The sequence below is a fragment of the Pelobates fuscus genome, chromosome 1 (genome assembly GCF_036172605.1).
Source record: "Pelobates fuscus isolate aPelFus1 chromosome 1, aPelFus1.pri, whole genome shotgun sequence".
Lineage (NCBI taxonomy): Eukaryota > Metazoa > Chordata > Amphibia > Anura > Pelobatidae > Pelobates > Pelobates fuscus.
In genome coordinates, this window is record NC_086317.1 from 88337301 (window position 1) to 88364291 (window position 26991).

The following is a 26991-nucleotide window of genomic DNA, read 5'->3' on the forward strand; positions in this document are numbered from 1 at the left end:
TAAATGCAGCTCATGGTGCAATACCATCTCTAGGAGAGTGGTCTTCAAACTGACTTCATTAAATAAGGGACATCTAGGCGTATATACGTTAGCATAACGTGGTACAAAGTAACTGCAAATCATAATCGTCGATATAAACCTTGACTGAGGTTATGGCGATTTTCTAAGCTTTGGCAAAACAGTTCAGCAGGAAACTATTTCAGAGATTTTCTTGTATCTTTACGATGTGCCCTACAACAACTCCATATCACTAATTTTTCAGTGATTAATGTACAGTAAGGTTGTAGAAAATGTACACTTTAGTACCTTATGCATGTTAAAACTTGTAGGTCAGGGGTCAGCAATCTATAGCACGTGAGGCAGCCAGACCCAAACAGGCTGGGATGATCTAAGGATATCCCCTGAAGCTGGTCCAACCAAATATTCAGTACTAGGAGGTAAAGAGCAGTTCTCAACTCACTCACCAGTGCTTGTGATAATTTCATACTAACGCTTGTGAAGTGGAATCTGCACTGGAAGAGAACAGCCTGCAGCAACCATTAAAATCCCACCCTTGACCCCCATGGAAGCCACCCACACAGCTCTAGAAATCTTCTCTACATGCAAACACACACAGAGCAACCAGAAACACACCACCACTGAAAACTCAAATACATGTAATACCCAAAGCAGCTCCCAAACACAATATGACATAGCCCCCTATACAGTCAACATTTATACATGATACACAGTCCACATACATATGCAACACGTAAAATACCACACATTGCTCACACTCACACACAACATAACCCAGCGGGCAAATACAACCCTAAAAAGCAGCCGCAGCACACATGCATAACATAATACAGCAACTAACACACAAGTTCATTAAAAATCAAAAATAGGACCAGCATGCCAATGGCCTACAGTGCTAATAAAAAGTTGCCTGATCCCAATCTAAACCCTTGGAAGTGATAGAGAGTGAATTAAAACATTTAAAATGTCAACAGAATATATTTGTTATTATAAGAATCAGCGCACACTCAGAGCTGGTTTACTAGCCAACCAATCAGAGCCCTCTTGGTCATATTGCAAAGCATGGGAAATTTTCCCACGCTTTGCAATACCTGTCATAGTGTAGGACGCCTATAAAAGGGCTTTCCAAAATAGGACTGCTCATACTGCGGCCCTCCATGGATAAAGATGGATTATTTTTTGTTCCGGCAGGGTTTTTTTTTTTTTGGCGATTGGGTCATTTGTTATTTTAATTAGTGGCGTTGGAAATTGTGTATTTTTATTTGGCTGTTTTGGAGGCTTTAGTAAATAAATTATTTATTTTATGCATTGGCTAGGGGATTGGAGACTCCTAATTCCCCCCACCAACCAGCATGGGTAGGCACATCAGTCACACTGATGCACAAGGATGGGGGGTACACCCCCATATTTCTCAGGCCTCATCCCTATGGAATGGAGCCTTTTCCAACAACTGAGCTGCAATGGCCATTGTAGCAATATGAGCATCTTGACACCCACATGATTTTTATTTACAGGTTGTTTGTTTTTTTACTATTTTCATGTTGAGGCCAGCTAGCAAGCGCTGGCCAGCCACCACATAATTAAGCCTTGCGCTTCCAAGGGTTTTTAACCATTTGCCTACTTGTTGCTAGAGCTATCAGTGGGTAACTAGTTCTTCAAATTATCATTCACTTGCAAATATAAGTGAATGATAATTTCTTATTCCAGTGTAGACTGGTTCAGATAAGCTCAGAAAATCTGAGATTTCCGCACCTGAACCAATGTTACAGAATCAGTCAGGCTGACAGAATTATGACCATATTTTGCTTCAGTAAATATGAGAATTGCCAATGTAGTCAGAATTCTGACCTGGCAGTTCACACAGGGCGATGGCTGATGACATCACTGCTCTGTGCACAGAGTGAAACATGAAAATTCTATCTCAATCCAACCAAAGGTGTATCAATATGGCAGAAGGATCAAGTGTTCTTTGAAAGTAGGAGCCAGATTTTAAACTTATTTTACATATACTTAATTTTTTTTTAAAAAAAAATGTATGCATATCTTGTCATTACACGTTGCAAGGATTCTTATAATAAAATCTGGGGACAGTTGTGCATTAAGTAGAGGTGATCACACAAAAAACAGTAGAAAAAAAGCAAGATGCCACAAAAAATAAAAAGTATATAATACTCTCACATACTAAAGTCCAATTTCTACAACTACAAGAATATACCCTACTTAAATTAAATAGTTCAACTTTACATGGGATTATATGCAATATTATTTAAGTGTGTCTCACTGGGTTTCCTTTTGGCTCCAAAAACACTGCTGAACGTAAAGTCGCGAAGCTTCTGGCATTTGAACTTTAGCAGTTCGCGTTCTAATGTAGACAGACAACAATTGAACTACAACTCCCAGAACACTTGGCTGTGTACCTAATACACCACATGTGGGACAGGCTGAGAAGTGCTCTGTAAAATACATGAGAATGATCCTGGCGATCACCTAGTTTGGTTTAAGAACATTGCAGAATTTGCAAAGACCAGGATTTTATAGCAAACTTAAAGGGACACTCCAGTGCCAGAAAAACAAATCCTTTTCCTGACACTGAAGAATCCTGGAGTGCCCCCATCATCCCATGTTGCTGAAGGGGTAAAAACCCCTTCATGGACTTACCTGAATGCAGCGCTGATGTCCCTTGGCGCTGGGTCAGGTTCCACCCACGCCAACAGCAGAGACCTAAAGCGCATGCGCGGCAATGGCTGCACGCGCACATTAGACCTCCCCATAGGAAAGCATTGTTCAATGCTTTTCTATGTAGATTCCGGTGACGCTGAAGGTTCTCATGCATAACGTGAGGACGTCCAGCGTCGTTCAAAACACTTTTCATGTTTAAGAAGCTGGAAGTCCATCTAGTGGCTGTCTGATAGACAGCTACTAGAGGAGGACTTAACCCTCCAAAGTAATTTATTGCAGTTTATAAAAACTGCAATAATTACACTTGCAGGGTTAAGGGTGATGGGAGTTGGCACCAAGACCACTCCAAAGGCAGAGCTGGTCTGAGTGCCATCAGTGTCCCTTTAATTGATTATTGTTTTTGAATATTTCAAATGTATTATTTATACAATGTATTAAAACGAATTAGTAAGCATGTTTCTTAATGTTCACTTAATATAATTGTGCTACATTACTATCCCACCTATTCCGCCTCCTCCACTGCATTGTTTTGCATAGCCCAAGACAGTATTAGGAAAATTAGTTAATGGGAAAAGGGGGGGAAAAAAGTGTATGTTTGCATTGTACACCACCTACGTATCACCAGACAGACTTTGAGAAAAATCCAGGAGATTATTTAATCAATCAGAATTTGCAAATTTTAGTCTAACTTAGGTGGGGTGGAACTAATCTCTAAAATGTGAAAGTCTTGTTAAACTGTCAAACGAAGAAACTTTGTATTATTGCAGATTTTATGGCACATGAGTGTGTACGCTGTACCTACTCAACCAATTGTTGCATACGACCACATTCACAAAAGTGTCAACCAGGCTGTGTATAAAATCACATCAACTCAGCCCGAAATTTGAAAATCCCTTTGAATTCACTATGAATTCTCACTTTATTGTATAACCCTGTATGTGATAAATGGAACGGTGAGTTAGTCTATACACACTATTCCATAAACGTCTGCTGTACAGAAATGTATGGATAAATATCAGACATACACCAGAACAATTGGTTAATGACTGCTGTGGCTTCAGGCGGCTTCTTCTAGCTATGCAGTTTCAAAAATCTGGTTCAATTAAATATTAGAAATACAATTTTACCCAACAGTTTCTCCTTAATCATTTCCAAGTTTTATAAATAACCCCGAAATGCATATTTTTTCACAACCGCTTGAAATAAATTTTAGATTACCAAAAAGGTAGAATTGGCTGCAATGGGTACATGACATACATTTATCTTAAACAAGTAAAACATTACACTTTATACTTAAATTTTCAGTAATTTTGTTTTGAAATAAGGTTGCTTTATTTTTTTTAAATGACAGCACAAGAAATAAATAATTTCCAGAAGCCAGAAATCATAAACTTTAAAGATGTTATATGGCATGGGAATACTTTTTTTTTTTTTTTTATTAAAATCGAAAAAAAAAGTAAAAAAAAAAAAAAATAACCAACGAGAAAAGAAATTAAAAAGGTGTCTGGAGACAAATCATGAAAAAAATTACAGATTAGAAATAAAGCATCATGAAACGTGGAAAACCAAATAAGCTTGTAAGTCTCTAAACCCAGTAGTCAAAGACGTTAATGGACATGTGTGAACAACAACATGACATCATTCGGCTGGAGAAAGTGGCTGCTATAAGGCCCACTTTTAGACAAATAGGAATATGTTTGCAACGTCACTGCAGCTCCATTCGCAATTCTCTATTGACCATAGCAGTTACTAGTCACAATAAGAATAGTGATTGCCATTGGGAGAAAGTGGCTCTAAACACTTCATATTATTAGGTTAAGATATTCAACACAAAACGTGCTTAAAGGAACACTCCAAGCACAATAACCACTAGCAATGCCCTGGTGCACTTTAATGTTAGAAGTCAAACCAATTTTTAGCAAATTGCAATTCTAGCAAATTCCCTTGGGTCTGCCATTGGGCACTGCGAAATGCTCATTGGTTTATAGTGATCAACTGACATGAGTTGGCCCCGCACTGCAGGACATAGCACATGAGACCTAACAGAAGCTCCTAGTAGAGGGTTCTGCCGCTCACTTCCTGCTGAGAGGAGGTGGGGAACGGAAGACCCAAGGTAAGACATCAAACAGTTACTAAACGTTTTGACTACTTACATTTTTTTTTTTTTTACTTGCCAGATATTCCTGCTACCATAACCACTATAGCATGCCGTAGTGATTTTGGTGCCTGGAGTGTTAATTTAAAACTAGTGTTTATAGTTCAGTGTAGTACAATAGTGCTGTACAGCCTTTTCAGGGAACGGGCTAGAGCCTATTACAAACAGGCTGAAATTTTGATACAGGTCACAATCCACACAAAGTGTTTGTGATCTAGCCTTTAGGGCAGCCAACTTTTGGCACTCCAGATGTGGACTACACGTTTCGTCTGATGCTTTGCCAGCATTGCGGCTCTAAGAGCATTATGGGAGATGTAGTTCACAATAACGAAGCTGCTGAAGATTGCCTACACCTGGTTTAGGGCATCGGCAAGCTAAAAACTAGAAAGAAAGAAAAAAGAAAGAAACTACATGTATCTATTGCATTTAAAAAAAGGGCACATTGCATGGAATGAGAAGATACATCAATCATAAGGATTGTGAATAGCTGGTTCGAATGGAGACCCTATGCAAATGTACTGAAGCAAAAACAAAGAATATGAGAATTCCGAGAACAACAACCCTGGACAATCGTTTTAAACTTCTGTGGGTCTCGTCATTGAGTGTAGCAGATACCCCTCTAGGCACACTGAGCACGGGGTCCACTGGTTCAAAGGGTTATCAATTTTCCAGCAATTAAAAAAATACTAGACACATTGATCTGTACTTACACTATACCAATAACGGCTCCTCTTTGGTACCCAGCTGCTGAGGACTACATGGCCCATGTTGCTAAAATACCATAATGGAAGCCACAGTTCACAGCAGCTGGATGTCGAAATTGAGCCAAAATACCGTGTATGTTAACTCACATTTGATTTTCATAGCCTGTTGCATAAGGAAAATAAGAAAAAAAAAAAAAAAAAAGAATCAAGGAGAGAAAGAAAGGAAACCAGATACAGTACTGTCAAACACGTGTTGATATTTTGAAAATTACACAATGTGATGCATCTTCCCTGTGTTAAATTAGTTATCGCGAGCCATATTGATGATATGCATTTTTTTTCCCCAAAGGGTTCGTTCAGAACCAATAAAGGTGTTTAGAACCTTTTCTATACATATTAAAAGCCTTGCAGCCTTTTACACATGAAAAGGCATAACAATCACTCACTGCTACAGGGTTCCGCAACTCACTGCAATGCATTGCTGGACTTAATAGCAGCAAAATAGGTTAATTGAATTTAACATCTCTAGGGCAGGTAGGCAATAACGGGTACTTCCTGCAACCAATAGATTAACCCCTTCATTTGCTGGAGGGGAACTCAACATGACATCAATGATATATGTTCCATTTATATATATATATATATATAGCACCATTCAATAAACTTTTTTTTTTTTTTTCAGTCGCACTTGACCAGGCACTCGTGCAGGGGTAGAAGTCTCACATTGTACAATTAAAGGATACTCTGCATGAATGCTTAGGGCAAAAAGGAACTCCGTTGTAGATACATGGGCATTTTTCACTGAATAAAGCAAGCTGGAGATCATGAAGGGTACAGATAGTAGACATACAATAGAATCTCCAACCCTGTTACTATAATGTTGCAACTCACCTAATAATCAATGCATTGCAGGGTTGACTAATAGAAAAGGTCAATACCTTTTATTGCTAAACTTCTGCTTCCAGTATTATCCCCCATACGGGGGGCACTGCCAAATGATTTAAAAAAAAAAAAAAAAAAAATAAGGTTTAAAACTCATATTGACAAACAGTAGAGTACATTAAAAAAACGTCTTGTAGAGACCTCTGTGATAATCAAGTAGGTTTAGAACAGGACGTTGATCTGTAGTTAGTTGATATCTCATCCAGCACAGGAAGGGTTTAAGCAGAAAATAGAAAAAAAAAATTAAAGAAATTTTTTTTTAAAACAAATTGACGTTCAGTATTAGCAACAAACGGCATGATAAAGCAGTCAAAGTCCTGTGCAGATCCATTTAATTTGTTCCCCTTTCTTAAAGCATCTAACTAAAGGAACAAACCTGTAAGTCTTATTTTTTTCCTCAAAAAAAAGATAACTTTTAAATATATTAAATGCCTAAATAGATTACTTTCTTTTGCGTTTTTCTATATCTTTTTTTTTTGTTGCTTTTCTTTTTTTTTTTTTTTTTTTTAAAGCATTTTATTTATTTATTTATTTATTTTTGCCTTGTCACTGGATGGGGAACGAAGGGGGTTGGGGAAACTCTTGTAACTATAAAACATAAGAAAACCATTTTGTCCAAATATTTCAGACGTGGGAGAGGAAACCATAAAATCCAATGTTCCAAAACAAACAGATTCACCCCCCCCCTCCCATTTAAAATAGCTTGCATTTCATATTTTCACCCCCCGCCCCCCACCTTCCCCTGCCACTGCATTTGTCCTTGGGAGCATTTTCTGTTCCATTCTATATCCAAGCTGGAAAACAGGACAGGTTAAGGAGAAAAAAAAACAAAAAACACCACACTACAAAAATACAAACTGTGTTAATGTGATTCTAGAAATGTGTCCACAGTTTTCTGGCTTTTTTTTCTTTTCTTTTTTTTTTTTGCAAGGACACATAAGAACTGACATTGATACATACAAGGTGAGGGATAAGACGGAGTACACTTTCCACATGGAATCCTTTGTATCCTCTCATGTTGGCAAATAATTAGGCAAGCATTTTTACTTCTTCCTGTACTCCAGTGCAAACCTTTCCCAAGCCAGGTATGTCAGCAGAAGTATCCATATCATGCTATTGGTCAATTCACTTTCATCCCCTATGCAGCTCATCCAACGCAAAACAATAGAAAAAAAAAAAAAAAAGGGAAAAAGGAAAATCAAACCTAAACAAAAAAATAAAATAAAAAAGTACCAGTGATTAAATAATGGTCTTCTTATCCCCTGTGGAAAGTAGGTTATTTTCTTCCTGATTTGATCAAAAGTGTCTTAATATTGTGATTTTTTTTTCAAAATTTGTTTAAATAACTATATATATATTTATATAGAGATAGACTTTTCTATACATAGTTATCTAAACAAAAAAAAAATATATATATATATTTGTATGTATATATATATTTATATAATTATATCCAATGATTCTATTTTACGTTTTTTTTTCCACTGTTACACTGAAGAATTGCAAAGGCATGATTATCCAGGTAATGTCTCTCATGCACATATGAAGTGACATAGGAAAAGGAAAGCCAGTAGTCCTCTGTTAGTATTCTCAGTGATCGGGACGGTCCATGGCTTCATTATAAGTGATTATCCTATTGGGATCTGAAGAGGAAAACAAATAAAAAGTTTTAGTAAAACACATACCGGTACTTAAAGCCACTCAAGGAAAATCAAAAAGTGTCTAACATATTGATGTTAACCTTTAAGGAACACTTTTTTTTTTTTTAAAGATTCTTTATTTTTCATTTTTCAGTTTTCATGAACAAAAGTGAGTGAACGTTTTTACAGAAAAAAGAGGTTGGTTAGTTAGGGGGTTACAATAGGATACAAAATATTTCAGTAGGACATTTTTCTGGCATTGTGGTTTGGTATCTCTCATAACCTTTTCTTTTGAGGATCTTGAGTTAGGAAGGCTACGTGTGCGACCGTTCGGGTCGTGTTGCCTGCGGTTAGGTGGAGTTACAGGGTTCTATGGGTGGTTATGAGGCGTCTTTCGAGTTACCTGTTCCGGGATATTCCGGTTATTAGAGATAGTTGAGGTTGTAGGGTCATTAGCCAGAAGCTTTCAGTGGTGATCCTCCTATTGTTGGGGGGATGGGGATAACTGTCTGGGGGAGTATGGCCTTCGAGTCGGGCAGAGGTTGTGGTTGTGTCTGCAGGGCCAGGAGGTTAGGGTGGGTGGTACAGGGAGGGTAGTGTTAAGTAGGGGGGTAGTTAAGGGGGGGGAGAGGAACTGTGGAGGAGTGAATAGAGTGCTGCTGCCCTTCTGGGTTTTCCCTCCGAACCCAGGGTGGTGGGGTTGGATTGGGGGTGGGTTGAAGCTGTGCGCTTCATCCTAGTTGTGGTTAGCGTCGGTGGTGTAGGTCGTCAGGTCTGGTGTGTCACCATGGGAGGGCATTGTGTCCGTCGAGCCACGGGTCCCAGACTTTGTGGAATGAATTAGGGGTGTCGTGTATCTGTGCTGTAAGTCTGTCCATGTCTATGCTGTCTGTGATTTTCGTGTGTATTTGAGAGTGAGTGGGTATACGTGTTGTGGACCAGTTTTCGGCGATTGCTCGGCGTGTGGCTAGGGCTATTCTTGCTATGAGCTTATTTTCACTACGGGTGAAGCTGTCCAGGGGCTTAGAGAGTAAAAGGGCCCATGGGTCAAGGGGTACTGGTTTGTTGAGTAGGCCAGATAGGAGGGTCGTCATAGTTTTCCATAGGGGTGTAAGTTTAGGGCATGTCCACCAGCAGTGGAGGAATGTGCCTGTTTCTCCGCACATTTTCCAGCAGAGGTTGGTGTGGTTTTGTTTCATGGCCTTCAGGCGGCAGGGGGTGAGGTACCATCTGAAGAGCATTTTGTATGCCTGTTCTTGATGGGTGACGCAGATTGAGATGGATTTAATAGATGCCCAGATGTCGGCCCAGTCCGTGGGGTCCTCGGGGGGTCCGAGATCTTTTTCCCACGCCGTAATATATGGGAGGGCTATCTGCGTGTGGTGTGTGGTTAGGTTTATGTAGATAGATGAGATTTGGCTCTTCCTGGATGGTGACTGTAGGGTGTCTCTTTCAAACTTAGTCAGGGACGAGGTGGCTGCTATGCGAACCGTGTCGGTCGCTGCGAAGCTTCGGAGTTGTAGGTAGCGGAAGTGATCAAATGTGGTTAGGGTTTCGGGGTTGGGGAGCTCCGTGTATTGCAGGAGCTTGCCATTGGGGTAGAGGTGTCCCAACCTAACTATGTCTCGGTCTTCAAAATGGGCATAGTGTTGAGGAGTGAGGCCAGGTTGGAACATTTTGTTGCGGAGGATTGGGGTGAGGGGTGAGAGGCCTGTAGACAGGTCAAATTTGTCGCTGAGCCGGTCCCAGAGGTCTAGGGAGTGGGTGATTGCTGGGGATGTGGGGGGTGGCAGTGGCCTGTATTGCCTTTGGAGCCACATGTATTGGGAGGGGTGGTCTCGGCCAAAGATGAGGTGTTCCAGGTCCACCCATCGTTTGTGTGCGGGGGGGAGATGCCAGTGTTGGATTTGTGTCAGGTGGGCTGCATGTAGATAGTGGGTAACGTTGGGGAGGCCTAGACCTCCGGAGAGTTTGGGAACATATAATGTGGCTCTGCGGATGCGGGGTTTTTTCCCGTTCCAAATGAATCGGTCTATGGCAGTTTGAAGGCTTTTGAGGTCCGTTTTATTGCAGGGGATGGGTAGTGCTTGGAAGGCATAGAGGAATTTGGGTAGGAGGTTCATTTTAACGGAAGCTATCCTTCCTAGCCAAGATATGTTCATCTGTTTCCAGCGCTCCAGGTTTTGAGTTGCTTTCTGGAAGAGTGGGGGATAGTTGGTTTTGTATAAGGCGTTGGTGTCACTAGTGATTTGGACTCCCAGGTAAGTGATTGCCGTTGGGAAGGAACACTTTAATGTTAGGAATACGAACATGTGTTATACCAGCTAGCAAGATTATTGGGCCCTCCAGAAGTAACAAACAGATTTAATCTACCTTTCTTCCCCTGATGGACTCACTGTCGCGGCCTCTTCTCCCCTGGCTGAGATCATCATTACAGATTACCTCAGCAAATGCAATACTTCCACATAATGAGGGATTGGGGGGCTAGTGGGCATGCACAGCAATCATTGCACCAATCAGCATTCACTCATCGAAATGCATTGGCTCAATGCATCTCTATGGGGATAATTCAGCATCTTCACGCAGAGCGTGAAGACCCCGAACATTGGTTCTTGAAGGTCCACATCAGGGAGCCCATCTTGTGGCTGTCTAAATGGCAGTGTGGATTCCTCAGCCACTAGTGGAGACCTTAGGAAGCAATGTAAAACATTGCATTTTCTAAAAAAAACAAAAAAACAGAATGTGTGCATTGCTGCAACTGTAGCAAAGGTTGCTTTGAATCAGAACCACTACATTAAGCTACACTGGTTCTGAGCTTAGTGTCCCTTTCAGAATTATTACAAGGTCCACATTCTGCATGAAAACATGTTCTAAGTTATTACATACAATATTGATTTGATAAGCTACAACCTCTGTGATCATTTTCGGTTAGGTTTTCCATGCACAGACTGTAGGAATAGAAACTGTACAAATACCTAAAAATCTTACTTGGATTTTATGTGTCACTTTAAAGACAAACAAATGAACTGGGTTATTCCGTAAACTGGGAATTGAGGAGATTACACAAGACATTTTCTTATTTTACACTAAAAATCGCTGAGCTCCTCCTTAGCTAGAACTAAAATTTGTAATTCCTTAGTCAATACTTCACAGTTCCTGCTTACTAAAATAAACTCATTAAATGTTTTTTCACATAACAGTGAATTGACTTCACAATAACAAGGACATTTTGACATAGTCTGAAATAACTAAATTCTAATTAGGACAAATATAGTTGTATTTCAGGAGCTCAAAGTTCAAAAGCTAAATGCTCACGCTGCAGAAACCCAGGGCGTTTTTCCAATTTGTTATCAAAAATCATCCGTAGGTTGTTATTACGAATACGCGGTAGATATTTGAAGCCAAAAACGACTGATTAGTTTCCCAGCTTCGACTCATGTTTTGCAGCCTAGTGCATCTAGCATCCGCCTATTGGCGAATGGAACGATATACTGAGAGTTTGCTGCAGTTACTGTGACTTTTTGTTTCCTTTTAACGAAGGCAGGTTCTAATTTTGGCGAGATGTGGTAGATAGTACAATTTAGCATGGAAACGAGTTGCTACATAATCCATAATGTCTCCTATTCTGCTCTATAGGAGACATTAGAAATGTTCTCAGCTGGATATTACCAGTTGAAATTGGTAAGATTTTGCAGAATCGGAAACATTACCAATGCCAATTTTAACAACCGGTGCCTTGTCAGAAAAACTGATCAACAATATAAATAAGCCCTAAATTACCTTACAGGGCATGATCCCCTTCCTTTTTATTAGAATATGATGTTCGACTGTTTGCTGACCTCAGCAGAAGATAAGCAGCAAGGTCAACAAATTAATATTCAGATCTCTCAACCAGGCTGAGCAACATGCTAAAGTTCCCGTTCTACTGCCAGTATTGGAGTGGCCCAAAAGTTGCACATACTATGCACTATACATCGCATTCCTTGTTGAGCCAAATATGGCTCCATACTTCATTATTTATAAGTCGGAGCAGAGACAAAATGGAATCATGGCAAGGCTGTGATTAAATACCACAAGAAAGATAAGGAAAACACATACAGAAATATAACATGGCTTACCTTGTTTTTGTAAATTCAAAATAGATTCCATTTCTGTAAAAAAAAAAGAAAGAAGATATAAACATGTAATTTAAGAATTATAGCTTAGTTACAGTTCTGGCACATGAATGTACTTCAGGAGAAGTAGCCAATGGATTCCAAGTTAGCAATCTGGGAATGTTTTTAACATACTGAGCACTAAACCTGTTGGGAGGAAACTGCAGAGGGTGCTAGCTAAAAATTGCCCTTTTTTGAGCCACGTAGACACAGTATTTGAGATATTTATTTATTTTTAAATCTTTTAGTATTTTAGATATTTTCATGTATGAAAAGCCCCACAAAAAAAAAGAGACAAGCTGCTTCCAAGTAGCTATCTCTTTGATAAAACCTTGCTGGTTTAATGGAGAGTCCCAGATATGGACAGACAGATAATTTTGTTTGTCTTCCCCCAATTGTTATAATTACCATTTCTTCAGCTAAGTAGTGTAACAAATGCTTCTTGAACCCGCCACATCTAAAGTCATTCCAAATTTACATAGCAGAAGGGCAGACCTTTGCAAATGAATGTATGTTCATTATTCGTCAAAATAGTGCAATTAATCAGAGACACTCAACAGCAGATCACATTTCTCAAACTTAAATATAGATTGCTTAGCATTTTCAAGGTAAATTAAGGTCATGACCAAAGCTAGCATGAATGCATATCAAAATACAAAATAGGAAAGAACTTTATTATTCCATCAATTTAAAACGGTCATGTAGTGAGGTATAGAATGCAGTTATAAACAGTATGAGGGTTGAATGCTTGTATCCATCTGGCAAATGTAGCAGATTGAAATACGAATTTGTTCCCTTTCATTTATGAGTTATTGGGTCACCACCAAGGAAAGAGGGAGTACGGGACAATAGTAAGACTAGAGGTAATAATGAGCATTAAAGGGATGCTGTAAGCACCAAAACAACTTTATGGACTAATGAAAGTATTTAGAAAATTGGGCAGACTAGATGGGCCGAATAGTTCTTATCTGCCGTCACATTCTATGTTTCTATGGTTATTCTAAGCCACATGACCACATCCGTGATTATCCTCCATTTAAAAAGGCACCGAAATCCGCTTCAAGGATCAAATATATGCTTTATTTGTACTTTGCAAAAACATTCCATAGCATAAATAGAAATAAAACATGTATCAAGAAAATGTGGCACAATGGATACAAAGTATGAATAGCATTAGGCTCTCAGCCAGGGTTCATGCTCAAACTCACTGATTAAAATGCATTCTCTTCCATTTACTGGAATCTACAATTAACTTATTAAATGATTTGAGGACACTACCAGTAACTTTTACATAATCCTATTAGGACCACATGCAGTTCGTGGGATTGGCTGCCCACAGTTAATATTTTAATGTTGGTGGGGTGGCCCATTTTATACCAATGTTAGATTTTTTATACAGATGTAGTTGTTATGATACTTTAGGCAACGCTTTAATGGAGTACTCTGGATACAAGTGGTGCTAATTTTAATAAGACAAAAAGTCTGATCAGTGTATAATTATGAGCACAGGCAACGTAACAGGTCAGCGGCTTCAAATAATATAGAACAAACTGCATCCTTAAAAAGAGAAAAAAAAGTAGCTTTCTCCTATTAAATTAGCTTGACTATACATCTACAGACATTTAAATACAGTAGGCAGAACATTATTATAAAGCTTTGCACTCTTATAGCTAGTCAAAACTAAATGTCCATTATCAAGGTTTTTAAACAATATATGCCCTGAAACCCAGTAATGAATCTCAGGGGAACCACCAAACCGTTTAAGTGTGAAAATGTGAAAATCAGATGAGAACGTACAAAGCCTTGGTGACCTGAAGATCCAGTGCTGGAGACAACCTTTTGAGTTAAACCGTTTGGGAACAGTTCAACCCCTTAAGAAAAGAGGGCGCCCAGGGTCCTCTGGCACCATAACAACTTAATTTAGTCCAACTCTTTTCTACCCCAAACATTTAACTTCATTTGTCTGGCAAACACTTATCCACTGATTTTACATAGCATTACTCCAGCTGTCCGTACACATAATATTTCCATAAAAAACAATGTTATATGCTGTAATCCTAAAGCATCACTGTACTTTATACCAGGGCTCAAGAAATCCAAGGTGCCAGGTCTCCATGGCGACAAGGATTTTCGTTCTGGCACCTGGGATTTGTTGGGCTATTCAGCCCCTAAGATGGTCGGCTGCCTATGAGTGTAGGCGGGAGGGCGGGCGGCTCATAATGAGCATGGGCGTGCGGTTGGTAGGCCAGCCAGCAGAGGGAGAGCGTGGGCATGGGCGTGAGGCTCCTGGAGGATTGTCAAACCACTCCAGCTCTCCCAAAGGTAGGGAGGGAGGCTGGGTGATCACATTAAGGTGTGTGATTATTGCAACGACCTTGTGTCTCAGTGAGTGTCTGTGTGCGCGTGCATGCGTCAGTGAGTGCGTGTGTTTAGGACTGGTCCCCCTCCAATCACATGGGAAAGGGGTTTTTATTCATCTTCTCCCCGCCCACCTCCCCCCACGCTGTGCTGGTTTTGCCGCAGCTGGCCCTGCCTCCATGACTGCAATCATAAATCTTGATGATCTCAGGCAATCCAATGCTTTCCAATAGGAACACATTGGAAGGCTATTGCGCATGTGTTGCAAAACGCTATGCCGCGCCAATCAGCATCTCCTCATAGAGATGCAATGAATCAATGCATCTCTATGGGGAACATTCAGCGCCTCCATACAGAGCGTGGAGACGCTAAACGTAGATGCTGCGTACTGTGCAGCACTGACTCATGATGCACTCTAGATGCCATCTGAGTGACTGTCACTAGTAGTGTTACTAGGCAGCAATGTAAATACTGCCTTTTCTCTGAAAAGGCAGGGTTTACATTGGAAAAAAAGTGTGCAGGGACAGGTTATAGACACGAGAACAACTACATTAAGCTGTAGTGGTTCTGGTGACTATAGTGTCCCTTTAAGAATTGTATTTTTGACATTGAAAAACCTGGCTCCAAACTTTTTTTGCTGGCTCCTAGAATCCATGCAAATTTGTCAAGTCCTGCTTTATACAAAATCCTAAAATTCAACTTTTTCCATGTAAAATCAATCTTTTACAAGGATGGTAATATGCACTGTGACCAATATGGCCTCCTATGGAGAGGGCTCTAGGGAGATCTTAATGCCTCCATATATTTCTGATTACCTTAGTACCTTTTTCTTTCCTGTTGCTAAAATGTATGAACACGTTAATTCACAATAGAAAACCATGATGGGACTTGCTGGTCACACCTGCTTTCCATCTGCATTAAATGTAACTTTATTGGATGTTTGAAGCCACTGATTGGTCCTGCGAGACCGAATGCTCTATAATACAGCAGAGACCTGCAAGTCTCATGATACCTTGTTGACCTTTTCTCTTCCTTGTTTTTTCAACTAAATGAAAATTTTGATTTAAAAGTAAAATCATAATCTAGCTATGAAAGGGTGGGCCAAAAATAAATAAATAAACACGTGATCAGTTAGCTATAAATCATTATGTATCTCCAAGTCTATAAACCACGTAACATTTGTCTTTTAATTTTTCCTTCTAACAAGTGGTGAAAATATAGTATGTTAATATACTGCATGGTTATATTAAAACACTAGTTCTGAAACACTGGACCATGACCCAAAATTGACATGCTTGTGGGTCCAAACTGGAAGAAATCAGCATATCATATACATAGGAAAAATAAAAATTAAAGGATCACTATAATGTCAGGAAAATAAACTTGTTTTCCTGACACTATATAACCCTTGGGTCCCCCATTAAAAAACAAAAAAGTTTCCAGCAATCTTTAAAAAGGGACAAAATGTTTTATTATTATTAGTGCCAAGTATTTATTTTTCTCAAAAAGTAATCCTCCCTTTGCTTTCCAACAATTCTGATAATGGTGGGTGCAAGAATGTACTTTCAGTTGTGACATGTGACTTAAGGGGAACCTAGCTCTTAACCCCTTCAGGACTGAGCCAAATGTACAAGTTGTGATCAAAACAAAACCTGGAATTTGCGCTATTTGTCTGTTCAACCGTAATTCACCTCTTTCATATTAAGTGCACCCACCCTTATTATATATAATATTACTCAGGGGAAATAGGGCTTTCATTTAACATCAAATATTTAGCTATGAAACATAATTTAATATGTTTCATGGAGAAAATAAGATTTTTTTTAGTTCTAGACATTTTAACTGTGAACGTCATAATACGGTTTGCTTTTACTACAATAAAATTGTATTCAGTGATGTCTCACGTGTAAGACAGTACCCCCAATGTACAGGTTTTATGGTGTTTTGGGATGTTACAGGGTCAAATATAGCATGTTAAATTTTTCAGTTTTTTCACATTGAAATTCGACAGATTGGTTTCGTTGCCTATGAGACCGTATGGTAGCCCAGGAATGAGAATTATGATGGCATTCCATTTGCAAAAGTAGACAACCCAAGGTATTGTCCAGTCTTTTTTAGTAGCCATTTGGTCAAACACACTGGCCAAAGTTAGCGTTAATATTTGCGTGTGAAAAATGCAAAAAACTAATTTGAAAGCCAATTTTGGCCAGTGTTTGTGACCAAGTGGCTTCTAAAAAAGACTGGACATACCCAATTTGCAATACATTGGGTTGTCTACTATTGCAAATGGTATGCCATCATGGGGGTAATTTTCATTCCTGGGCTACCATACGGTCTCAAAGGTCACGTAATCAATCTGGCAAATTTTAATGTGAAAAAACTGATATACCTTATATTTGACTCTAACTTATGAAAAAAACATAAAAAAAACTGTACATGAGGGGTACTGTTATACTCGGGAGACTTTGCTGAACACAAATATTAGTGTTTAAAAAAAAAAAAAATCACAACAATTATATCGTCAGTGTAAGTGCCATTTTTGTGTGAAAAATGCAAAAAACTTCACTTTCACTGACGTTGTAATACATTTTACTGTTATGATACAATAATATTTGTGTTCAGCGAAGTCTCCCGAGTAAAACACTGCCCCTCATGTACAGGTTTTATGGTGTCTTGGAAAGTTACAGGGTTAAATACAGTGCTAGCAAATTAAATTTCCTGGACTTCGGCCTGGGTTGTCAGGCAGGTTCTGCAAATTGTAATTAATAAAATGACCTAATTATGTCAAAATATTACCTAAATATATATGTAGAAAATATATATACTATATATATATATTATTTCGTTCTACATGTATTTTGATATCAATATATATATATTACTATTAAAATACAGTTACAACGAAATTTCACATATATATTTTTAATTACCGTATTTTTCGCTCCATAAGACGCACTTTTTTCCCCCTCAAAAGTGAGGGGAAATGTCTGTGCGTCTTATGGAGCGAATATGAAGCTTTACTTACCTGTCTTGCAGCGTTGGCCGGCAGCACAGGGCGCACCGCGGTAGTGGAACTTGAATTTCATGTTCCGGTTTCCGGCGGGACTGAAAGGAAGTGTGCACAAGCTGAGTGCGCACTTCCTTTCAGTCCCGCCGGAAACCGGAACATGAAATTCAAGTTCCACTACCGCGGTGCGCCCTGTGCTGCCGGCCAACGCTGCAAGACAGGTAAGTAATTATGGGACAAGGGGAGGGGGACAGTATGGGAGAGAAGAATATGGGGAGGGGGGGGATGAAGTCTATGGGGAGGGGGGGGATGAAGTCTATGGGGGGGATGAAGTCTATGGGGAGGGGGTGGATGAAGTCTATAGGGAGGGGGGGTGGATGAAGTCTATGGGGAGGGGGGGTGGATGAAGTCTATGGGGAGGGGGGGTGGATGAAGTCTATGGGGAGGGGGTGGATGAAGTCTATGGGGAGGGGGTGGATGAAGTCTATGGGGAGGGGGTGGATGAAGTCTATGGGGAGGGGGTGGATGAAGTCTATGGGGAGGGGGGAAGATGAAGTCTATGGGGAGGGGGGGAGATGAAGTCTATGGGGAGGGGGGGAGATGAAGTCTATGGGGAGGGGGGGAGATGAAGTCTATGGGGAGGGGGGAGATGAAGTCTATGGGGAGGGGGGGGAGATGAAGTCTATGGGGAGGGGGGGGAGATGAAGTCTATGGGGAGGGGGTGGATGAAGACTATGGGAGAGAGGAGAAGACTATGGGAGGGGGGGACACTATGGGACAGGGGAGAAAAAAAATATTCTGTACAAACTGTCCCATAGTAAGAAACACTATGGGACAGTTTGTTCAGAATATTTTTTTTCTGGGTTTCTTCCTCTAAAAACTAGGTGCGTCTTATGGTGAGGTGCGTCTTATGGAGCGAAAAATACGGTATTTGTTTTTTAACGTATTTACATATTTATTTTATATTGTATATAATTATAAAGAAAGTAACCTTGGCACTTACCCTTATCCATATAATAGAAAAAATTCTTGTTTAGGTGCAATCTCAGTGTTTCCATATAAATCCAAAAAGGTAATTGCTGCACTCGTAGGTCTTATTTCCAGTGTTTCTTTTCTTTGTGCAAAATCAAATAATTCCGACCCTATAGGTCTTGATCTTGAAAAAGACTCTATAGGGGTCGAAATCATTTGATTTTGCAAATGTAATTTGCACAAAAAATTAAAAAACACTGGAAACAAGACCTACGAGTGCACCCAATTTTATATATACATATATATATATAAATAATCAATATCATTCTACGTGTATTTTGAGTATATATATTAAAATACACTTAGTGTATGTGTATATATATATATATATATATATATATATATATATATATATATAAACTCCTCGTGTCCCGCTCTCACTGCTCCCGGTCTTGTAATGCCTTGGTGGTAATCCTGAGATATAGATAGATATAGATATATATATATATATGATCTAAGTTTATATTATTGAATTACAAAAAAACGGTTTTAAAAAAATTTAGTTTTACTTTTTTCAGGCAGCAGTGGGACTACCGATCATTCCAGGCACTGCTGTGGACGGCCATTTCATCCATGTGATAGTGAAGTCCTCGCAAGGACCTCGCGATCACATGGCCCAGGACGTCCGGAACAGCAGCAGGGGGACTCCCTGGGATGGCAGGTAAGTCCCCCTCATTGCAACCGCCGGGGAATGGGTAAGTACATAGGACAGCGTGGGCGTGTTATGCCACCCCGCCAGTGTTTAGAGCCGAGTCCCAAAGGACGGCATAGCACGGCCGCCGTCCTTAAGGGGTTAAAATAACAATTGTTACTTTGGGACTATAGGTTTCCTAATGTTCATCGCCCTTTGTTGATAAAAAAGAAAAAAGGGGAAAAAAAATAAAAGGTTAATAAAAATTACTCTTTTCCAGTGCTGGGAATCCTCGGTTGCAGCCTCCAGGTCCTTCTTTGGTGATATCAGCATCCAAGCTGACATTAGTGCTATATCCTTCAATTGGTACTAGTCACGCATGCCCAAACACGCCTCTGCAATGTTATTATTGCAGGCTCTAAAACAACTGCAGTGTATCACTAAGCAGGGTTAAAACTGAAAGTCCAATGCACCCAGACTTCATCATTTGGATTAAGTGGTCTGGGAGACTATAGTGTTCCTATACACTCCACACATGTGCAAGGCTGACAACATTTAAATTGAGATCAGATAGTGACTGGAATATTGCAGAAATATTGCAAAATACACCCTGGAACACGATTGCAAGTTATATCTATGAGATTTGTAAAAATTGATTTTTAATATGCACCAAACACACAAGTTTGTCAAATGGATGTTGTCCATGGTGAATATTTTGCTATATTTACATTTTGCAAGTAAAATGGACACATTGTTTAAAAAAACTAAACAAAAACAATTATAGGATGGTAAGTGACCCATGGAAAGTTAGAAAACAAATATGCCATAAAGGTGATGCTGGGCATGTAAGGTAATGGGGGGCAGGGATTAGTGAGATTTACCTGAACCTGTCCCTCGCAGACACCATCATTTTTTTCTGGCCAGTGCCCAGCTTCAGCGCCAGGAGCAAACATCGCTGCTGTACAAGATTACAGCACTGAGGTCTATGCTATGAAGAAGCCCTTGAGATTCTCCACAGACACAGCTAATAATCTCTGCACTTGTCACTGGTGACGGCTGGGAGATTGACACTTCTAGACGGCAATAGCTCCGCCTGGTGTCTAGAATTGTCAGGCGTAGGAAACTATATACGGAGACAAAAGTAGTCCCTACTTTGTCTCAGTACATCTTTTATCTGGGAGGGAATTTCAGTTATTTTCTCTTTATGAAAATATTATTTTGCAGGGGCATGGGGGGTAATCTTGAGGCCTGAAATTAACAAAGCTTTATACATATACAAAAAGTAAATGGAGTGTGCACATATTAGTAGAGAAAACATAAAAAGACAAAATAAGAATTTTCTCAATACCAAAAAGTGGGTTTCACAAATAGCACAGTTTTCATACTACTAAAAAAACAAAGATTATGAGATTCTTTTAACATGTTTGTTCTCTATCAGTAAAGCCCCACCCATAAAGCATTAAAAAGACAACCAAATGATTTACCTTTAGTGTGATAGAGTATAGCAGCCCTCAGGTCAAAAGAACCCCAGCTATCTTTGCGTTCATGATCTCCGTGGTACCCCTTTTCTTTGGCGGAGGTCTGTAAAGTGTTTTTCAGGGAGGTCTGTGCAGGAACTTCCATATCAAAGACCTTGGACTGAAACACTAAATGACCATGGCTAGCAGTGTCTGTCTTTTGCAGCTCCCCTAACTCCTTAGGATCGGAGGATAACCCAGCCCCATCACCCCCTTGACCCACAAGAGATGCTTTCAGGGTAACACCATCTGGAACCTGAGGGCTAGTCCGTTTCTCTAACTCATAGGCCTTGGGGAAAACCGGGCGCTCATTTCCTGAGGCAGATACATCAGCACCCTGTGAAACCAATGGGATAGGGTGTTCCCAGACCACTTGTCCAAATGCAGGCTTATCAGTTACGGCCTCTGGCCCAGCACTAGGTTCATTTATAAAAGATAAGCCCCACTGATTCTGAAATATTTCTCCCAGACTATGTTGATTTGACTGGCCAGACTGTTCCCCCTGTATTGTGTCCGGCAGTGCATGTTGCATATTTAAAGGATAAGTAAAAAGACCGGGCTTCCTTTGTTCAGAAGGGGCACAAGCAGATTCTGAGGGTAAAGTATCAGCTCCCCCAGGCAGTGTGTGTGAAACAGTACTAGCAGCGGTGGCCATAAAACCCCCATCAGCTCCTAATAACAAGGGTCCATTGGCAAAATTTACTGTAGATATAGACTTCATGGCAGACATAGGGACCTGGGACACACAGTTCAATGTTGGGACCTCACCAGCCTGAGGAGTGAAGGCAAGGGAAGATTGTGAAGCAGGAGAGTTGTTCTGGGCTGCTTTGTTGAGGTTTTCTTTAACTTTGCTTGCATAACTTATTTTGGGAACTATTTTAGCACTGCTATTGTCTACTGGGAACACAGGAGGAGGTTTAAACAAAGTCCAGGAGTCCTCTTTAGAGGAGGTGGCGGCCGGGGAAGTTTTCCCTTTGGGCCGGTCATCAAATTTTTTTCCTGTGACAGGTTTGGCATCAGAGTTTTTCCTCTGTATATCTCCAGAGATTGGTTTACCACGACCTGCACTACCAAATCCAGACTCACATTTCCAAGTGGATTTAGCATTATCCAGTCTTGTTCCAGCCCTTTGATCCGCTATTAAATCAGATTCCAACTTGCCATCAATGTCCATCATTTTATCTACCACAGAGAAGGACACCTCCACCACTTTGGCATTGGTACACCTAGCTTTCCTTTTCTTGGGCGTTGCATATCCATTCTCTGACCCACTGCCATCGTTTTCAGCACTTTTGCTCACATAACCGTTAGTTATATATCCAGGGCTATTGGAAAGCAAACCATTCTGAACAGGCCCAATCTCCCCCTTGTCTGTGCACTTGCTCTCTTTAATTTTGTTTTCGTAAGACTTTTCATTCCTTTTGTCCATACTGTTTTTATGGAGCAATGGTTTTGTTTTGCTGCTCGCTTTGCCAAAATTGTGGGCCTTGGCTGGCTGCTTGGGGTTGGTGCTCGCGTCAACAACTTGCTGGCTGCCGTTGGAAACCCGGGAGGAAGTCTGGTTTGCAACTTTGTCAGAACCCAGTGTCTTTGGAGGGGTGTGTCTGTCTCCAGCTAAACCATTTAGCTCTCCATGGTCTAAAAAAAGAAGAAAACCCAATTTTAGACAATTTCAATGTAAAGTGATTTATTGTATATTTAAAGTAACAAAATATATATACAGGAGTCACAGCCGTCCACCAAATAGGGATTTCTGAGTATCCCTGAAATTCCCAATAACCATGAATGGAGGTCTCCCCAAATAATATGCGGAAACAGTGTTTGCAGTTGTTAATAATATGTTGCCATCACCATTACCATCTACTATGCCGTAATGAGACCACCAAGACCATGTCATTGGCCAGGTCATTCAATTAGGTACAAAAATGAAAGGCAGTTGATGGACTATGTAAGAAAGAAAAAAATAAAAATAAATAACAGCAGCAGTTTAGTAAAATGCCAGATATTACTCATAAATATATATTCAAGCAGAGAGTTTACCATAAGACAAAGTATATGCAATTCCAACATCGTCTTTACGAGCATTTCTTAAAGGGACACTATAGTCACCTGAACAACTTTTGCTTAATGAAGCAGTTTTGGTGTATAGAATATACCCCTGCAGCCTCACTGCTCAATCCTCTGCCATTTAGGAGTTAAATCCCTTTGTTTATGAACCCTAGTCACACCTCCCTGCATGTGACTTGCACAGCCTTCCATAAACACTTCCTGTAAAGAGAGCCCTATTTAGTTCTGTTTAATTAAGATTTTCTTATCCCCTGCTATGTTAATAGCTTGCTAGACCCTGCAAGAGCCTCCTGTATGTGATTAAAGTTCAATTTAGAGATTGAGATACAATTATTTAAGGTAAATTACATCTGTTTGAAAGTGAAACCAGTTTTTTTTTCTCATGCAGGCTCTGTCAATCATAGCCAGGGGAGGTGTGGCTAGGGCTGCATAAACAGAAACAAAGTGATTTAACTCCTAAATGACAGCGAATTGAGCAGTGAAATTGCAGGGGAATGATCTATACACTAAAACTGCTTTATTTATCTAAAGTAATTTAGGGGACTATAGTGTTTCTTTGAAACATTTTAGTGAATTCAAGAGAAATGTAAAATGCAAGATTCTGAGTATTACACTTTTTTTCCTGGAGAAAAATACACTATGCTATTTTATATATTACCCTTTTCCCCAAGGAAATGTTTAACACATTTAGAGTTTAACAAATGTTTTTATAACCAACATAATACCACTTATTTTATAAACCTCAGTAGTGTTTTTTTTTTTTCCTTTAAAACACGGTTCACCAATTACTGGTTAGAGAATGTTTAATAGCCAATCCCTCTGCTTAAGTTGATTGATCATGGAGGTCAGTTAACAACCACAGTACACATAATTTGGATATATCTAAAGATAAAATAGGGTATGACACCAAGTGGGTAAGCTCTACTTAGGTAATATATCCCCCACCCCCCCGAATGCTCAGTATGCCCTTAAGAGGTGATTTCTTATGTGCTCAGTTTCATCTCGATCAGGGTGTGTGAACTGGACACCCAGTTTAAAATACTTCAAAAGTCTTAAAATCTCTTTTAAAAAAAAAAAAAACATTACTTACAGGGTAACAGAGGTAATGCACAGAGCTTATAATGTTAGGATTGCAAGTTAAATTTTATTGCAACATACGGAGGCTCATATTGCTTATACCTTTCTTTACTGTCCAGCAATAGCAGCAAATAATACAAAACATAATGAAAAATAATATAGCAACATAGGCCACTCCCAGAACAAGTCCCAATATAATAGTAAGAACCTCCCTAAGACTTTCCTCTTTCTTTCCTGCTCCAGTCAGATAAGTACCTATTTTCTCTGCTCTGTGGGTTTTTGAATGAGTAAGAGTTGTTTGCTAAATTGTTTTTATTTTTGTGATTGTTGTTTACTATGGTTTATGATAGACTCCGGGTCCCAGACCAGCTAAAGGGTCTCTCCCCTGTACTTTTGGGGGGTTTTTTTGTGACACCACCGGTCCTTTTTTCACATTTCTCTGTGTTTTGTCCCTGCTTGGGGGTCTTTTGTTCTTTTCCCTTCTGACTGGACCTGTGTCCCATCACTTCCCTTTGTGACTCCTATTGTTCAGCGCTCCATCCTTACGCAGCATGTACAATGGACCATAGACCTTCTCTTCCGACTGGGGTTCATCATTAACTGGGAGAAATCCTGCCTGACTCCGGAATCGTTAAGTCTTCCGTCAAGGGCACTTCTCCACCTGCAGATCACCTTGCATCATTTGGCACGGCTCATTGGCCTGCTAACCGCGTCTATCCAGGCGGTGTTTCCGGCCCCCCTCCATTACAGGGCCCTTTAGCGACTGAAGATAGCTCACCTACGGTAGGGCGCGTCTTACGCGGACCTGGTGACTCTGGATGGCAAAACAAAGGACTAACTGCAATGGTGGATCCTAAACCTGTCCGCATGGAACGGCAGGGCAATCTTCGGTTCGCAACCAGAAATCACCATAAACTCTGACGCGCGCCTCCACGGACGGGGGGCCCACTGCAAGGGTGTGACAACGGGAGGTCTTTGGAACTCCTTGCGGGCTCCTTTGCGATCCAGAGTTTTGCAACGGATCAGGCACATGCGTGCATTCGCCTCCGCATGGACAACATCTCAGCGCTGAGGTACGTCACCCACATGGGCAGCACCCAATCAGCGGTCTTAGCCAGGTTGGCAAAGGAATTTGGGGAGTTTTGTCTGGATCGGAACTTGTTGGTCCTGGCGGAATATTTACCGGGTCTGCACAACGTCTAGGCGGATTGGAGTTCACAGTATCTCTGACACCAGCGACTGGAAATTAAGCGCGGAGGTGTTCTCAAATGTGTTGTCTCTTTGCAGTCCATTTGCTATCGACCTATTCGCATCACGGCTCGACACCCAACTCCCACGGTTTTTCAGCTGGAGACTGGACATGACGGCGGAGGCCGTGGTCGCTTTCCTGCAGGACTGGCACAAGAACCCCCTGTACCCATTTCCACTGTTTTCCATGAATCCTTGCACACTTCTTCAGGCCTGCTGCCATCAGGCTGAACTGGCCTTGTGGCTCCCTTCTGGGGGATGCAGTCGTGGTTCCCTCAACTCCTGGAGATGTCGGTGGATTTTCCCAGACTATTGCCGGGTCTGCTTTGTGATCCGTCCGGATATTGTCAACCTCTGCTGGTGGACGGATCCTTCTCAAGGCGTGGCGGATTTCAGGGGAACCGGGGAGGTCCAGGTAGTTTCGGAGACTACTCAACGATGGTTGGCGGATGTGTTTCAGCTTGGCAATTTTGGGCTGGCTGGTGCCTGGCTAGGGACGTGAATCCCGTTTCAGTCCCTGTGACAACGATTCTACAATTCCTGACTTCTCTTTTTTCAGTCGGCAGGGCTTACCGGACGATCAATCTATACAGGTCAGCAATATCTTCAACCCATCGCGGTTTTGATGGTTGTCCCGCAGGCCAACATCCTTTGGTGTGTCACTTTCTACGCGGTTCCTGTCTCTCTCGTCCACCTCAGCCTCGTTATTCTTCTACTTGGAATAGCTCAGTTCTGTCTTTTACCAATGCCTGGCCTTCTAACTCAGATCTCTCATTGCGTCAGTTGTCTAAATTCGTTTGTCTTTTTTTTGCCTCATCTCTTGCAAGAGGGTGTCGGATGTCCGTGCTTTGGATTTTGATGTTAGGTTCTACACCTCGGAGGGTGTGACTTAATATTTGCAGGCGTACCAAGACTTCTATTAGGTAGGTGTCGTATTCAGCGTTCCCTTCGGCACTGACTTCATGTCTGGTGGCCCGCTTACGCGAATATGAGTATCATACCAGACCACGTGAATTTTAATTTTTACCTGTTACTCATGTGTTTTCTGAGGTGGTTGGACAGCTTTAAACTTGCAATATGAGCCTCCGTGGCTTGCAAAAAAATGACACGATTTTGTGATTACATGACGAAAAGTCATGATTTTACTAAAGAGGAGAGTATTGTCCCACCCGATGTGTAAATTTTGTCAGCTTGTATTTCTATGTGATTTTTCTCCCTCCCCTGTTACTCATTGTATATGATTGGATTTGATCGTATGTTAAGTGGGGCATTGCGTTTCTGGGGGTTTGGTTTGGGTTATACCGGTTTAGCCTTTTTGGGGATTTGTTGGGGATCGGTTAATTGTTTTAGGATGTAGATTAATGCCTATAAGTTATCTGGCCTTGATGTTGGTATATAGTATCGATTTAACCCTTGGGCTCCTGTTTAAGTTTTCACAGCCTGATCCGGACCTCTTTGTTTTTTTATAAATTCTTTATTTATGTCAAGGAAGAACATTACAATAATTGCATATCAAAACGAGCCGATACAGGATATTGTTACATTATATATGCATGGTTCACATCGTATTTGGAATGACCTTAAACTATCCCTCCTAGTAAACCTTCACTTCACCAACATATCCTGGAATGCGGCTATCAGCTTTTAACCAGTCCTTCCCAGTTTTTTATTTATAAAATTTTTAAACTTATAACATAGATGAGAGATAAGCAAAGGCAGTAATAAGACAAAAACAGAAACAGAAACCAATAAGGCAGGTCAA

General features: G+C 40.5%; 1 protein-coding gene across 1 annotated transcript in view; it reads right to left on the bottom strand.

The window, feature by feature from the left end:
* Positions 1 to 7958: 7958 nt before the first annotated feature.
* NUFIP2 (nuclear FMR1 interacting protein 2) overlaps positions 7959 to 26991 on the bottom strand; it is a 34688-nt gene continuing 15655 nt past the window's right edge. The window contains exons 2-4 of the mRNA XM_063444233.1: positions 20805 to 22475; positions 12257 to 12289; positions 7959 to 8141 (exon numbers count right to left, since the gene is read on the bottom strand). Of these exons, the coding sequence (XP_063300303.1) occupies positions 8089 to 8141; positions 12257 to 12289; positions 20805 to 22475 (1757 nt within the window). The 3' untranslated portion in view covers positions 7959 to 8088. The remainder of the gene's footprint in view (positions 8142 to 12256; positions 12290 to 20804; positions 22476 to 26991) is intronic.